General features: G+C 50.8%; 1 protein-coding gene across 3 annotated transcripts in view; it reads left to right on the forward strand.

The window, feature by feature from the left end:
• The window catches only part of LOC147635211 (zinc finger CCCH domain-containing protein 13-like), a 47002-nt gene that overhangs the window by 15190 nt on the left and 16419 nt on the right, over positions 1–15393 (forward strand). For all 3 annotated transcript variants that reach the window (XM_086802421.1, XM_086802422.1, XM_086802423.1), the window contains exon 2: positions 2830–2940. In XM_086802421.1, the coding sequence (XP_086658547.1) occupies positions 2830–2940 (111 nt within the window). The remainder of the gene's footprint in view (positions 1–2829; positions 2941–15393) is intronic.

The raw sequence follows: 15393 nt of genomic DNA on the forward strand, positions 1-15393 counted from the left end.
GAAAACATCTGTAGCATTGGTCTCCATAACGCTTTTGCTTTCCATAACTGTCCTCACATGAGGATCTTCACGGTACATCTTCAAATTTGCATTCTTGACGAAGTTGTCTTGTCAAAGAGTTATGATGGTCAAATTGTGCATCGATGTATTGTTGCACCATGTGCTCGAGAGTTCTAATCCTCTCCTTGTGTTCCTCACAACTCTGGGTCCTGTCCATAGCCATAGGATCGTCTGCCTAGATAGAATAGGCAAGAAACTGTGCTCTGATACCAATGAAACCAGATGGGGACCCGAAGCACTTCAGATGCCAAACAAAGATATGAAAACACAACGGAAATAACCATAAACAATATCGAAACACAACATTGAGCCGGAACAGCCGGGCCCCCCTAGGAACTATTCAATTCCGGTGCAATCAACACCGGCCCCCCCTACAGACAAACCAAGGTGCCGGTGCAATCAACACCGGATTTTTCCATGTATATATCCTGTGCAGCTTTCCACAAAGCACACATGAGACTATGTCCAAGTTTTCTCCACAAAGCTAAAAGCCCCGGTCTTTTGCTATGTGCTCAGGTCAGATCTGGTCCGTGTAAAACAGTCGTACCGCATGTCCTGAATCTGCACCATAAAGCAGTCCATGAAATCTCCAGGATAGCTATGTCACCAAGCCAAGTCAGTCCATGGAAAACAGCTCTATGAAAGTCCCATACACAACCATAACAACCAGAAACACTCTGTAGCCAGCCGGTACAAACCACCAAAGAGAGAGAAACCCGACTAGAGTGCAGGTGTATCAGCTGCTGTACGGTATGTTCCGTACAAAAGAGCCCAGAACACAGCTCGCTGCTGTACGGCCAATATTGAGAGAGAGAACGCAGCTGTACGACCGGTTTTGGAGAGCAGCCAGTAGAGAATGAACTCGCAGTTATACGACCAGCCTGAGAGCACCGGTCAAGAGAGGGAGCCTATTGTTGGCCAGCCAGAGGGCGATCAGCAAAAAGAAGGGAAACCGTATTGTTGTTGACCTGTTCGAAGGCGAGAGAAGTGAGAGAGAGAACTTGCTGCAGCCTGCCTATGTCCTGTGCGCATCCCCCTCCAAAGAGCAGCCCCTTCCCCTTTTAGTTGAGTCGGCTAGCTCTAAAAATATGCCTGATGCTTTTCCTTTTTTGCAAAAGTAGCTTTGCTTGCTAAAAATATCCAAGCTTTAGCTTTCTTTAGCCAAAAACTCTATAAATGACTAGACTTACCATCTTTAGTGTCCAGACTATAAAAATATCTCATAAAGGTGGGTGCCTGGCTTTTATGGACTTTTTGGACCACAAGCTGACCCGCATGTCCATAAATCCATGCCCAAATAATAATGTGTCTAGCCAAACTTAAATGATGTATGAACCTGTTGACTTATAAACCTTATAAGTCACATCAGCAAATAATACCCATGTTGCTCATTCTCTGTAGCCAACACTTCAGGCCAAAATATGCCAGTGAATGCTTTAGCTTTCTTTTTTGGAAAATCCCCATTCACACCTTGGTTCCACACAGTGTGTGAAACATTGTTCAAGACTGGTGAGAGGACCAAATTGGTGACACATGGAATAATTTAAGCTTCACATAATGAGTTTGTGGATGTCTTCTTTTATTGGTAGTGGCAACAAGGAGGCAAAAAGGTATTTCATTCACATGAAAATTGTTCAAGCTTCTGAAGGCGAGGCTGTGAAAATGTGTGTGTAAGTAGCTAAAGGTTGTTAAAGAGTGGGAGTCGGGACTGAGCACGTTTTTATATGGAGGACATTTGGTGTAGCAAGAAGTGGGCGGACTGCTGCAAACAGGCATTGGGCAGGTCTCTGGGAAAAATAGGCAGCCATTGGGCACTAGTCGGCTACTTGGCCAGCAATTGACAGTAGGTTGGGCTGGTCTTATCGCAATAGAGGCCTGATGCTACCTTTTCAAGGGTCCCCAAGCCCACTCACTACTCCTCATCAGCAAGTTTCTTCTTCCCTTCTCAGCGATGATGTGCACTTGAGTCAGAGGTTCTAGTGCAGCTTGGGTTGTCCAAGAAATAGTCTACAGTAGAGATGCCTCATGCATCAATTAATTGTGTCATGTAGACATTATCTGGCAGTTTAGGAACAAGTTTGGACCAGTTTTTGGCCGCCCAAGAACGTGTAAACCAGCATGGCCTAGGGGCCAAGGGTTGGGCACCTTTTTAGCCTACTATAAACGCATTTAGTGATTTTCGTGACATTATCTTTGGGCCCACAAACTGGAGTTATTTGGACAAGGAATTTGTCTAGAACCCTTGCCTTCTCATTTCAAACATCTTCTTCAAGACTTTCTCTGGAGCAGCCAAGAGAGAGAAGATTAAGCTAAGGAAGTAACATTTTGACAAATGATTGCAGCACTGGAGGAGCAAGTACAATCAGTCTTATGCTTTTGTAGACACAAGTCAATTAGGAGTCCAGATCTGAGTCATCATTGTAAATTTTAATACATTTAGTAGATTAGGTGAATCTTCTCCTTTTTTCTTTCTTTGTGTATTCAGTTTGTGCATCTTAATCAACATTAATTATTCCGCATAAAATGTAAGAAGAGAATATGTTTTTCTCTTTAGTTCAGCTCCGAGCTAGCCTTGAGCTATCTTGGCAAGCTTTGTGAATAAAACTTTTACTCAGATATAGCACAATACTTTCGGTATTTTTCTTGTTTGTATTTCTTGTCAAAGTCGTCCACTGTTCTGTTAATCTCAATCAAAGCACTTGCAATAAAGACAAACATGTCTTACAAGATTTACTCCAGGAAGCCAGTTTGAACGTGATGCTTGCACAGGTAGGCGAGATTCCCGAGGAGGGGATTTAAGAGAAAGGCTTCAACGAAGGCATTCTCCTCGAAGCAAGAGGTTTTCACCTGGAAGAGATTCTAGAGGACGTCAAGATCGAGGTATGTTTTGTTTTTAGCTTGTAATTGTCTTTAGTTTAAATGTTTTTATGAACCTCTAAACAAGGTGCCTTTTTATTTTGATTTGCTTTTGGATTGCAAAGCTAAAGGTTTCTCTACGCTTGTGGTTAACTCTTATTGTCTTGTTTTGAATGCCATTTTTTACATTCCAAGAGTGTGGGTGCTGCTGGCTTCAATTTTAATGAAGGCTCTACTCTGTATCATAGTTATGTGATATGATGGTTTTATTGACTAAAGAACATACATAGAAAAGTAATAGTAACAAATACATTGGGGTTTAAAACACTCTCTTTGAAAAATGTAGATTTTGAAATAATAAGTGTAGTGGCAGGATCGTGAGCTCCCCCCGGCTGCTGAGTGCTGCGTCCCCCTTCCTTCTCCTCCTTGGTGTACCCCTGCTTCGCCCTCTTTTGTGCACCCCCTGCTTTGCCCTTCTCTGCCTGCCCCCTGCATCTCGCCCTTCTGCCCACCATTCCTTCCCCCCCTCCTTTGCCCGTTTAGGTTAGAGTTGGAAAATTTTTCCTAGTGTTCAAGTCAGCCTTTTTTCACTCCGGTTAGTGTCATGGCCCATCTGCCCCCACCCCCCCCCCCCGCGGGGCCAAAATCCCCCATGGGCCAGGCGAACTATTAATTTTACAGAAGCCGAGCTTGGGACCCTCTTTACCGAGATTGAAAAAGACACCAAGACGACCCTCACTGCCAAAATCGTCGGGTCACATCCGTCCTGTCTCGAAGCTTGTGATGCGGTGTTGGCCTCCGACTTCGCTCTCCACTTCAAAGATGTTAAGGTTTCTTGGGAGAGTTGCTTCCAAGTGGACTTCGATGCTGAGAGGAAGTAGCCTCAGAGGTGCTGAAGGGTAATCCATTGCCATTGGGCAAGAGGAAGATGTTCTTCCTACCATACACTAGTTTTTTTTTTTTTTTTTTTTTTCCGAGAAAAGATCCTTTCATTAGTCATATAAAAACGCCCGTAGGGCTACAAAAGATCTCTCCTGCTCCTAAGAGAGAGAGAGCAGCGAATACATCATGGCAGCCCGGGAGACTCTCCCTAGGTGCTGCAAAATACAAGCATCAGTACAAAGAACTGAGCGGCTAAATCATACAATAGGGGGGGGAAGAGCCAAACAGGTGGCCTGTAGTGCCAACGGGGGGATCCCGTGTGTAAGGTGTAGAAAGGGCCACAGCGCCAAGTGGTGTGAAAGGCCTGGCGCCGTAAGATCGCCTCATCCGAGTCTCCCCGGATGCGGTCGTTCTGTCCTCGCAGGGTGTGGATCAACTCCTGCCAGATCCCCCGTACAGTCTCTGCTGGTGGCTCCAGTCTCCCCTCAAAGGCCGTAAAGCACCGGGCCCTCCAGGTGAACCAGATGGTGAGGCTGCTGAGGAGCTCCCATCGTAAATCCCTCTCCTGTGTCCAGCTGGCGGACGAGAAATCCGGTGCCGGAACCAGGCGAGGCTGGCCCCTAATAAATCTGATGGCCTGACTGCCCTGCTCCATCTCATAGCCCATAAGCAGGCCCTGACGAAGTCGACCAAGCAGCGGCACCCCACGTAAACATACCCTCTGGAGAGAGGGGGGCCAGAATACGCAGCATCCGCAGCCAAATCTGCTGTGCCTGAGGGCAGTCCCAAAGGCAATGTCTCTGTGTCTCCATAGGGTGGCCGCATCGGACGCAGGCCGCCGGAAGACCGCTGTAAACAAGCCAAGTGCCAACTGCTGAGCCCCTGTGGGCGACCATCCACTGAAAAGCCGAGATCTTGCGGGCCTGCCGACTAGCCCAGAGCCGAGCCCAGAAATCCTCCAGGAACTCCTGTGAGAGTCCCTGTAGGCGCCAATGCCCCGCTGCCGCTGGAGAAACCGTCCTCCTCGCCGTCAAAATATGCCGCCCCCCCCCCCCCCCCAGCCGAACAGTATACTGGAAAAAGGTGATCTCTGTGGCCTCAAGGGATGCATAAGGATCATGCCACTCGTACTCCCCGGGGTCCCACTGTAGCCGGTCCAAGGGGCGCGCTGCATATGCCCATATGCGCCAATCCGGGAGCACATCAGTAGGGTCGGGGTCAATATGCCACTTCCGAGAAGCGGCGGCCACTACCCGAATCCTCTGAAAGGTGCACTCTGCAACCAAAGGCGACACCACCTCCACTCTCTGGAGTCTGCCCTCATCCTGAATCTCATAGTAGAGGCATCTGCCATCCTCCGTGCTAGCTCTGACAGCAATCAGGATCTCCAACTGTGTAAAGGCTCCCATCCACCGTGGGGCCACTGGCTCGAGAGGCGTGAACCACTCCTCTGTGAGTGCCTCCTGAATATCATCCCTCATAATCAACCCCCCTCTGAAGTGACTCAGCCTCTCCACCTGGATCTCCTCTGGTAGACTGCAGAAAGCCTGCCAGTCTCCAAAACTACGAGCTGGGCCTGCCGCTAAAGGTCCCCAGGCTAGACGAGGCCGAGAACCCAGCATATGACCCTGCTCCGTGCGAACCGCTGGGCTCCAGATGAGCGGCTGTCTGGCCCGCTCCTCAACACAAGAAGGAGGCCGCTGAGAGAGCCCCGGTCTCAGCAGCTCCCAAGCTCTCAGGATACTCAAAGCAAATCTGTCCTCCCATCCTCTATTGAGGCCTGTCCTCCTCATCTCTATGAAGATCCAGCGAATCTCTGGTGCCCAAGTACCCCCTGCTGGGGGCGCCCGAGCCTGTAGTTGCTGCAAGAGGAGCTCTTTCCAAGGCTCAGCGCGCCTGGAAGCAACCCCCGAACAATAAGCTTCCCCAATAAGGCTCTACTCTGATCGACTGGATCTATAATGCCCAAACCGCCCTGAGCCAGCGGAAGTGTAATAACTGCCCATGCAACCTTTGCCCGAGCTGGCTGACCGTCCCTCCCAGACCACAGAAAGTTCCTCATCAGCCTCTGTACCTGGCTGATGCAAGAGCTCGAGAAAATCCAGCAAGACGTAATGTACCACATGGTCGCTAATAGCACCTGATTTGCCACCACCACCCTCCTAGCCAAGGATAGTCGAGCTGTACTCGAATACAATAGCTTCTTCCGAATGCTCAGAAGAAGCGGGGCAATCTGCTGCTCAGGTGACAAATCTAGGCCAATCTGGCATCCCAAATACCCGCACTGCTGTGCCTGGAGGAATCCATCTAAAACCGGGGTCCGGGCTCCCATGCCGGAGTGGGAGCACTACTGATCCAAAAGGCCACTGTCTTGCGCCAATTGATCAATGCTCCCAAAGCTCCACTAAAAACCTGGAGTGACTGCTCAGCCCGAATAAGATTGGCCTCATGGCCATGCAAAAATAAGCCCGTGTCGTCTGCAAACTCAGCATCAAGCAGGTCCTCCCCCCGGACTGGGAGCTGCAGTCCTCTCAAACCAACCTCTTCTGCCGTCAAATACATACTCATAGCCTCCGCAAAGAAGAGAAAAAGGAAAGGGGCGAGAGGACACCCCTGAATGACGGACTGATCTGGTCAGCTCAAAACTCGGCCCCCGTCCTCCTGCAATCAGCACCTGGCTGCGAGCTGTGGAATACAGAGCTGCCACCCCTCTGATCCATCCCTGGCTCAAAGCCCAGGCGAAGCATAGTGCCCTCTAAGAAAACCCCAATCAACTCCTATCGTATGCCTTCTCAAAATCGAGAAGCATCACGACCAAGTCCTCGCCAAGAAATCTAGCTCGGGCCGTCGCCTCCCAGAAAGTAAAGATGTTGTCAAGGATACTGCGCTCCTTGACAAATCCTGTCTGAGTAGCATGAATCAACTCCCCCAGGAAGGGCTGGATCCTCAAACTCAAGGCCTTTGCTAAGACCTTGTAGACAGTATTGAGGATCGTAATAGGCCTCCAATGCCGAATGTCATCTGATACTCCCTCCCCCTTGGGGATAAGATGGATCAAGCCCTCTGAAAAGCTCTGCGGCATCACCCCAGTGTCCAAAACATGCTGAAAGCCCCTGCGGAGGCCTGGCCCCAAAAGGTCCCAATAGCGCATAAAAAAGGCCGGCGTCAGTCCGTCCTCCCCTGGGCAACTATGTCATGGCAGGACCCTCAAGGCCTCGCCAAGCTGAATCTCTGACAGAGGCGCACCTAGAACTGTACGCATATGGTCTGTGACCCTCCTCTGCACATGGGCCACACAGTCTGTCTGCAAACATCTCGATCCTCAGTGGCTGGCTCCGCTGAAAGCAGGTCACTATAAAATGCAGTAGCAATGGCTCTGATCTCCCCGAGCTCAGTAGCTACCGATCCATCTGGTCTACCAAGCTGGCGGACTCCTGCTCGCGCATGACGGGGTCCAGTGATCTCAAAAAACTCTCCAGTCACTCTATCACCAAGCTGCGTCCACTGAGAGGCCTGACGACGATAGTAAAACTCATGTCTCTGCTCCTCTACCTCTCTAACCTCCTGGCGTGCCTGGCTCAGCTGGGACGCCACCCACTCACATGCAGGCTGCTGCTCCTGAAGGCGCTGTAGCGAAGCAAGGCTGCGTCTCAGCCGTTGCTCCCGCTCGCGAATCCTCTTCCAGTCGTGTCAAAGCTGCAGCGTGTAGAAAAGAGCTGAGATCAATGAGTCCCTGGGCACACTGGCCCGCTGCATCCTGGTCAGAGCACTGACTATCATGCCAGATCCTCTCAATGTCCTCAGCGAGACTGGGATCTGTAAGTACCCTCTCTGGGATCCTCAACTGCAAGCTGGGCTCCCGTGTCCCCTCCTCCAATGTCAATATAACTGGCGCATGATCTGAAAATGAGGTGCCAGCGAGAATGCCGACCGGAGCCCCTCGCTCCCCTAGCCAGTCGCCCACATAAAAGCAATCAATCCGTGATAGATTAGTCCCTCCCTGCCGGCGGTCCGACCGAGAGAAACTAAGACTGTCCTGAGACCGGAAGAAAGCCCCATGCTGCCATGCATCAGTGATCCTCAGTGACATGCAAACCGGTCCCAAGCTGCAAGCTCCGTGCCGTGCACTGTTACATGACTGCCTCCCACCCTATCTGCCGGGTCCTCAAGCATGTTGAAGTCTCCCCCAACACACCAATGTGCGGCCTCTGGCAATGCATCTGTAACCTGGGTCCAGAACTCTGCTCTGGCACTAGCATGATTGGGCGCATAGATGTTGAGCACACCCAATAGCTCATCATGCATCCTCAGAATGACATACTGTGCTCTACCAGGCACAATGATCCCTCGATCCACAATGGCCCTGCCGCCATACATCTGCAATAACCATGCATACTCCTCCCTGTCCACCCAAAGGACCAAACCCTGCAGAACAAAAAGTGTCCCATCTACCAGGCATCACGAACCATATCTCCGGATCCTGCTCTCACCCAAGTGGTGCTCCTGCATCATCAAAATATCAATGCTGCCACCAACCAGGCATCTCTGAAGCTCTTGCCTCAAGCAACCTCGATAGCGTATAAAGTGTGCTCCGCCAAGGCCCTGTACATTCCATGAGATGATCCTCATGGATGCCCTGCTGAGGTGGATGCTGTCTCAGCCGTACGGCGGGCCTTCGCAAGCGGCTTGGATGGAGAGTAGTCCCATCCGAACGGCTGCGAATCTGCCCACCCGGTGTACTGCAAGAATCCCGGATCAGGCGCCAGTGGCTGTGGCCCATGGCGACTGCCTCCTGCTCTGACAGAGCAACCTCGTGTATACTCACATATCCAGGGTCGCGTGCCAAGTCTGCCACTATGCGCACGACCAAATGCCGAATCCCTGAGGTATCCACACTCCCGGGATCCAAGAAAAAATGAGCCAACTCCCAAAGTCGGCCTATCACATCTGTCACCTCCAGATCGCTCATGTGATGAGAAAACTCAACTGCCTGAGTCTTCAAAGTGCTGAGAGCGAGCTCTAGAGTCCACTCCCGGTCACAAGGTCCACATAGAGGGAACGAGAAGGCCACCGCTGAGTCTAGTGCCTCCTCCCCGCGGGCCGGAGGTATCACTACATGAACTCGGATGGGTGCTGGCTCATGGGGGCCCTCTGCTCCAAAAAGCCGTGTGAAGGTATAATCAAAAGCCTCCGAGCGCTGTCTAATGCCAAGGCGACTCAGCCGACTGCGGATAGATGAAATCCGTGAGGCCCTAATCGGCATAGGTCTCCTCTGTGATGCTCGAGCGAGGTCAGTGCTGAGCGCTCTCCGGACTGCAGGTGAGCGCCAGGGAACTGCCAGGGCCTCGCGGGAAGGTGAGGCGGGCGGAGGGGGAGGAGGGGGAGGCGAGGGAGGTGGAGAGGGAGCCGCTGCCGAAACCGGAGCGGGGACGGGAGGAGGCGATGGTGGAAGCGAGGCGGTGGGAGGGGACGGGGGTGGGGGGGGTGAAGGAGGGGGGAGCTGGCATCTCCTGGTCCTCAGTCGCTGCAGGGGTCTCCTCCTGAAGGGGAGCAAAGCTGTTCCTCACGGGAACCCAGTGAGGCTGAGACTGTGGCTGCTGCTGCAGCGGTCTCTGGGCGTGCTGCTGTGGCTGTCTCCCTCGGCGGCGCCCCTGTCCAGGCTGCCACTCCGAGATCTCTGTGGCCTGAGCAGGTGTCCCAGAGGCAGCCTGCCGAGCCGAATCTGTGGGCGGGCCATCAGTAGCCTGCTGCTGTGGTGAGGGTCGAGGTCTCCTGCGAGGGCAGGCCTTGGCCAGATGACCTACCTGCCTGCAAATGAAGCACTGGTTCGGGAGCCCCGAGAACTCCACTCTCTGATCTATCCACCCCCCCCTATCCTAGGTAGCTGAATGACCTTAGGAAGGGAGGAGATGTCAGACACCAACACTCTGACCGAAGGTAGCCCAGCTGCTCTGGCCACCACTGAAGCTGCTGAGGGGCCCGTCTCTAGTACCGAGCCCACCATGCTCCGAGCCTGGAGAGGAGCGGAAGATACTCCCGGCGGAGACCAGGGAAACAAACTGTAACATGGAAGAGGCGCTCTCCCTGCTCTGCCGCTGCTGGGTCAAATCCATGCTGCCAAGGTCTGAAGAAAGCCCGAGCACCCCTGATGTCTAGGGGACTCATGGCAAGGACCTTGGCAACGCTCTGGGCGGCCTCGAACTCGATCTGATAATGTCCCCGGCCCAGAAGCTGTACATCCAGGGATCTTGCCCACATCTGCAAGAAGGCGGGCCTGAAGAAGATCCCTGATCTCCCCTCTGCTGGGGCGAGTGCCGACTATACGGCAGATGGTGGAACCCTGGAGGCGTTCCACCTCTGCGGTGAGGCTCGCTTCCTCTTCCGGCGAAAAGCCTGATGGGGGTGACCTCAGGGGCGGGCGAGGGGGCTGCGGATGAGTCCCTCTGAGGCGGGGCGGGAGGAGCCTCCATCAGAGTCTGAAGCTGCGGCGAAGGCGAGGCGAAGGTGGATCCTGTTGGAACCGAACTGCACACAAAGAGGCGGGATACGGAGCGAAAAAGGAAAACAAAACCCCCAAGGGGGGGCGGAAGCAAGAAGGAGGGGGGGGGGTGGAGAAGGCGAAGGAGAAAAAAGAAAAAAAACCCTAAAAAAGGGGAAGGCGGGGGCTGCGCGCAAGAGGGAAGGGGAGGAAGCGAGCAGGCAGAAGGGGGGGGATGAGGCGCAGCAGAGGGGAGGGGGGCGCAGCAGCGGAAGCAGGCGGGGGGGGGGGGGGGGGGGGGGGGGGGGGGGGCTGGGCTAAAAACAGGCGGCGGGCAATGCAGGGAAGGCGGAGGGGGGAAGGAGCGATGGGAAGGCGGGGGGCGAGCAGGCAGGGGGGGGGGCGACAGGCGCTATGCAGAATCGCGAGCAGGGAGAGGGGAGGCGGGAGCTTCAGCGAGCATTTTGCCTTCTACATCAGGTTTATGCATGAGGCTTATCCTTTGCCCCCTACCATACACTAGCTATTTCGTCATTGTTGAAGAAAACCGGAAGAACCGCTTTCTCTTACATTCAGATTCCTAGGTCTTCCACATGCATATTGGCTGATGCTGGAGGCCATTGGGTCAGCTTTTGGGCTAGTCCCCTCCAGGTGCCCCCTATCCTTGCCTTGCCGACTTCTGCCTCCCAGGTTGTCTCACTGCCTAGGCAGATGCAGCCCCCAGGGTTACGGTGCTTGCTTCTGACAGTGAGCTTATTGAGGACTTCCAGGACCTAAAGGTCTGAAGCAACATAGGGAGATTGCAGGTACTGACCAACGTTGGCTCTGTCACCAACATAGGGACACTTTGTCAGAGATTTCCCTAGGGCTAGGGTCATAGGAGATGGCCTTAAGGCTCCATCTCGACCAGCGTTTCCGCCAGGAGTGGCGAGTAGTCTCTCATGGCCGCCCTCCTGGTGAGAATGTTGTGGCACAAGATCATGCATCACCCACACACAATATACTGCAGAATGTGATGTATTGGGTTAGAGTGATGAGGTTTCTGAGTCACCTTCGCAAAAGGATGATGCATTAGGCTCGAATGACTTGTTGAGTCCTCCCTGCTTGGGTGTTGGACTGTATGCAGGATGTATGTACATGGCATGGGAGATCATATAGATGCACACCAGGACATGTCGCCCTCTCATGAGGCTTTGTAGGATGTACATGGTCATGATGCCTTGCAAGGTGCTCATGTATTGTGCACGTATGCAGACTGTGCATAGTCCTGGATATGGGGAAAACTGTTCCAAGGATTACCCCCTCCTTCAACATTATGAGAGGTGGGCACAGACACCGGCTAAGCGTTTGCTTAGATCCGGGGTCAAAATCAAAACCACATCTTTACCATGAGGATTGTCTCATGGAATGTGCATGGCCTGAGGTGGCTTCCCACCCATAGTAGGTAGCGCCTTGTGAGGGACCAGCTCCATCCTGCTGTTATAGTTGGAATTATGGATGTACTCTTGTTGCAGGTGCACAAATCGGATAGGCAGCAGTGTGGTAAACCCAAGAAGATTCTTTCTGGCTACACTTATTGGTCCTCGGTAGATGGGACCAAAGGGGGTGTATGCATTTCAGTTGCAACGTCACTTATGCCTTATGCTATTGGATATGGTTTTATCATACCTGCTAGAGCGCAGTGGATTGTGGTCATGCATGAGGATTAGAAGTTGGACGTCTTCTATCTTTATGCACCTAATGTGAGAGGTGAGAGGGTGGTCTTTTGGGACACCATCATAGAGCTCCCCCCCCCCCCCCCCCCCCCTTGTAGATCATTGGATTGTTGGAGGGGATTTCAACATGGTTGAGCAGCCCTCCGACAACAAGGGTGACCGTGAGGGTAGAACACACCCCTTGGAGAGAGCCTCATGGGAGAGATTCACCCTCTCCTTTCATGGCAGGGACTGCTGGATAGAGGATGACTTCCCGAGGAGGCCTACTCTTATCTTACTCCTGGCATAATCTCATAATTGGGAATGGATGTATCTTTGCACGATTGGATAGGTTCTATGTGGATGATTGAGGCCTAGATAGGGTAGGCACCATTGCTATCATGCTTGGCACCACCAAGTTAGATTGTTGCCTGATGGTTTTGTGCCTTAGGGAGCTGGGGACTCAGATGGCACCCCTCCGTATCCGTATCCTCGACTCTCTCTATCTAGATGCAGAGATTTCACATGAGGTCAGCGACATTTGGAGGTCATGTGACGATCCCGGCCTTCAGCAGAGAGTTGCATTTGAGGACCATTGCTATCATTCTTGGCACCACCAAGTCAGATTATTGCCTGGTTGTTTTGTGTCTTAGGGAGCTGGGGACTCTGGTCCTCATACTGCATCACCCATGCCAATGGCCCCACCCCCTCTTGGAAAAGGCAGTGACATCCCTCCCGTATATCATAATATGCAGGGTATCTGAACATATAGTGGGCCTCATCCTCTGCCTCCCCTATGGTGATTGATTACTTTGCATATCCGCTCCTCTAGTGGGATGTTCTCGGCTCTCCCAACCTCTACTCAGAGGCGGTGGGATGATACTCTGAGCTGACCACAGGCAGTGGCTCCGATGGTGGCGGCGTTGATGATAGTTCAATGATCTTGTTCTGGTGCTAGAAGAGAGGTTCAAGCCTTTTTATACTTTAAGAGGGCCTTGCTTTTTTGCCAAAAGCTTATCATGCTTTTGCTTTTGCCTTTTTATTCTTTGCTTTTCTCTTTTTGACTTTTAATAATAAAATAATACTCATATTTTGTCAAAGTTCTTTAGCTTTGCTTTTTTGGGCTTGAGGGCCTTGCTTTTGGCCCTAGAGTTGCTTTTTGAGAAAGCGGCTTTTTGGCTTTCTTGTCCCGCTCAGTCTCCCCTTGCTAGTGGTGCCCTTGGCTCGCGATCAACCCAGTTTGACTTATTGCTTTTCTCTGCTTTTTTACCAAGACTCGTGCTTTTTCTTATGGTCCCTGTCCCTGTCCTTGTCCCTATTCCCATGCCTTCTTACACATGTCTGGTGTTCGGGCAAGGGTTCCATCGTGTGAAATAGAGCTAGGAGGGCCAAATAATTATAGCTGCAGTAGATGTTGGTCAATGGATAAAAGCCATGCTTGGGGGATGCTTCATGGAAGGGATTTACTTTGCAACGCGAGGTTTTTATGAGGTGATTCTCACTGAATCAAGTATAAACAAATGCTGCTCGCCCACCAAAGATTATCATAATTTTATCAAGAATAGATGCCCTGTGTGGGTAGAAGTGGTGGATCTCCCGGTGTATATGCGCCGTGCATTGCCCTTTTTGGTTGAATCAGTGGGTAAGTTTTGTATGCCCTCCCAGATGGTTTGGCGGTGTAAGATCGATTCTGTATCCTTTGGGACATAGGCAAACTAACCCTTGACAGGGATAGCAATGATGTTGAATGCAAGGTTTGGGTTCCTGTTTCCACTTGCAAAATGTTTGGGCATATGCAATCAGAATGTCCCTCGCTTTTATTGCAGCCGCTTGTTTGCAGCCATGCCCCCTCCTCAAGCTGTTCGTGCGGTGGCTTCAAGTGTAAACGCAAAAGGGGAAGAATGTTACTCAATTATAGCATAAAGGCATGGATAAAGGGAAAGCAAAAGTTGCCACAACAAGCTCTCATGTGGTAAATGGGAAAGATAAGACAGACTTGGCGGACTCCCAAAATAACAATAACCCCTAAACAAAGGCCTCGGGTGTCTCGCAATTGGAGATTGACTACTCTCGTGTCTGACGCTTTAGGCAATATTACAGGAGTAGGTAGGGTGTGGGCTTGCAATACTAGTGAGAGGTGATTCTTTGTTTTCTCATGGGCTAGAGACCTCATTGCATACAAATACGATTGATGTTCAAGCTGAGGAACGCTCTTTACATGGTGACATAGGTAGTCGGGCTGCCATGCAAGTTAAAGTGTAGCCTCTCTTTTCACTCGTATTGTAAATATGTTCATACCAATCAAGTGCTTTACTTAACAATATACAAGGCCTCTGTGACAATAAGCGGAGGCTTTTTTTGGTCATATGTAAATACTATGCATCCCCATGTGTTTGTACATAAGCAGCTCAGTTTTGCTGGAAGACGGGGGGTCTTCTCTGGATATGATATTTTCTACGTGGAAACCCAAGCTTTTTCTGGCACTTTTATAATGGTTAAGCATGAGCTGCAGCCTATATTGGCTCAATGTATGTTGCAGGAGAGCTGTATGAATTTGCAAGTGTTTATGCATCGCAAACTTCTGCATATAGAGTTGTGATGTGGCGCACCTTATGAACATATCCATGGATTTCAAATGCTTTTATATAGGGGATTTCAATAATTCGCATGACTTTCATGATAACACCTCTCATTGCTCTCACATGATGCTTTCTGAAAAGCAAAGACTAGGCTCAGACAATGACTTCTTTAGATGCATGTGATTTGTGGAGACGGCTGATGCCACAACAAAAGGGTTATACTTTTCATCATAATGCTGTTACACATTACTGGGCACGCTTAGACAGCTGGGTATCTTCTCAATGCTGCTCAGTGATGCATACACTTGTAAAATGTGGATTGATCACACATTGTGCCTCTCTGATCATTCACCGGTATGGCTTGGCATGTACTTTCGCATGGCTGACAATGACCATCTTTGTATGCAAACCTGATAGAAGGCTACTTATGATTAACAACAGATACTTGTCACACGCTCATTTTGTTGATTCAGTATGTATAGCTGCATATCCCTTTGTCATGCATATGCAAGAGGATATAGATATTGCTTGATTTAGTTTTGTACAACGAATGCAGGTTGTGATACAAGACTATGGTAGATGGTATATGGGAGAGAATAGAAGACAAGTAGAACAAGCCAAAATGCAGTGCAAGATTACACTGAAATTAGCCAGCAGAGCTGAATGATGATGAACAACAGCTGTTAACACAAGCTGAAAATTACCTTCGCCATATGATAAACACAAGCTTAATAAATGGACAAACTAGGGTGAGAGAAAAGCCATTTCTTGATAAAGGCTGCTCGTCAAAATCTTTTTTCAAAGGCTGCATAGTTTCAGACAAAAACAATGCATTGCAAGGGTC

The sequence above is a fragment of the Cibotium barometz genome, chromosome 9, assembly GCF_041138505.1.
Source record: "Cibotium barometz isolate CiBa-2024 chromosome 9, ASM4113850v1, whole genome shotgun sequence".
NCBI lineage: Eukaryota > Viridiplantae > Streptophyta > Polypodiopsida > Cyatheales > Cibotiaceae > Cibotium > Cibotium barometz.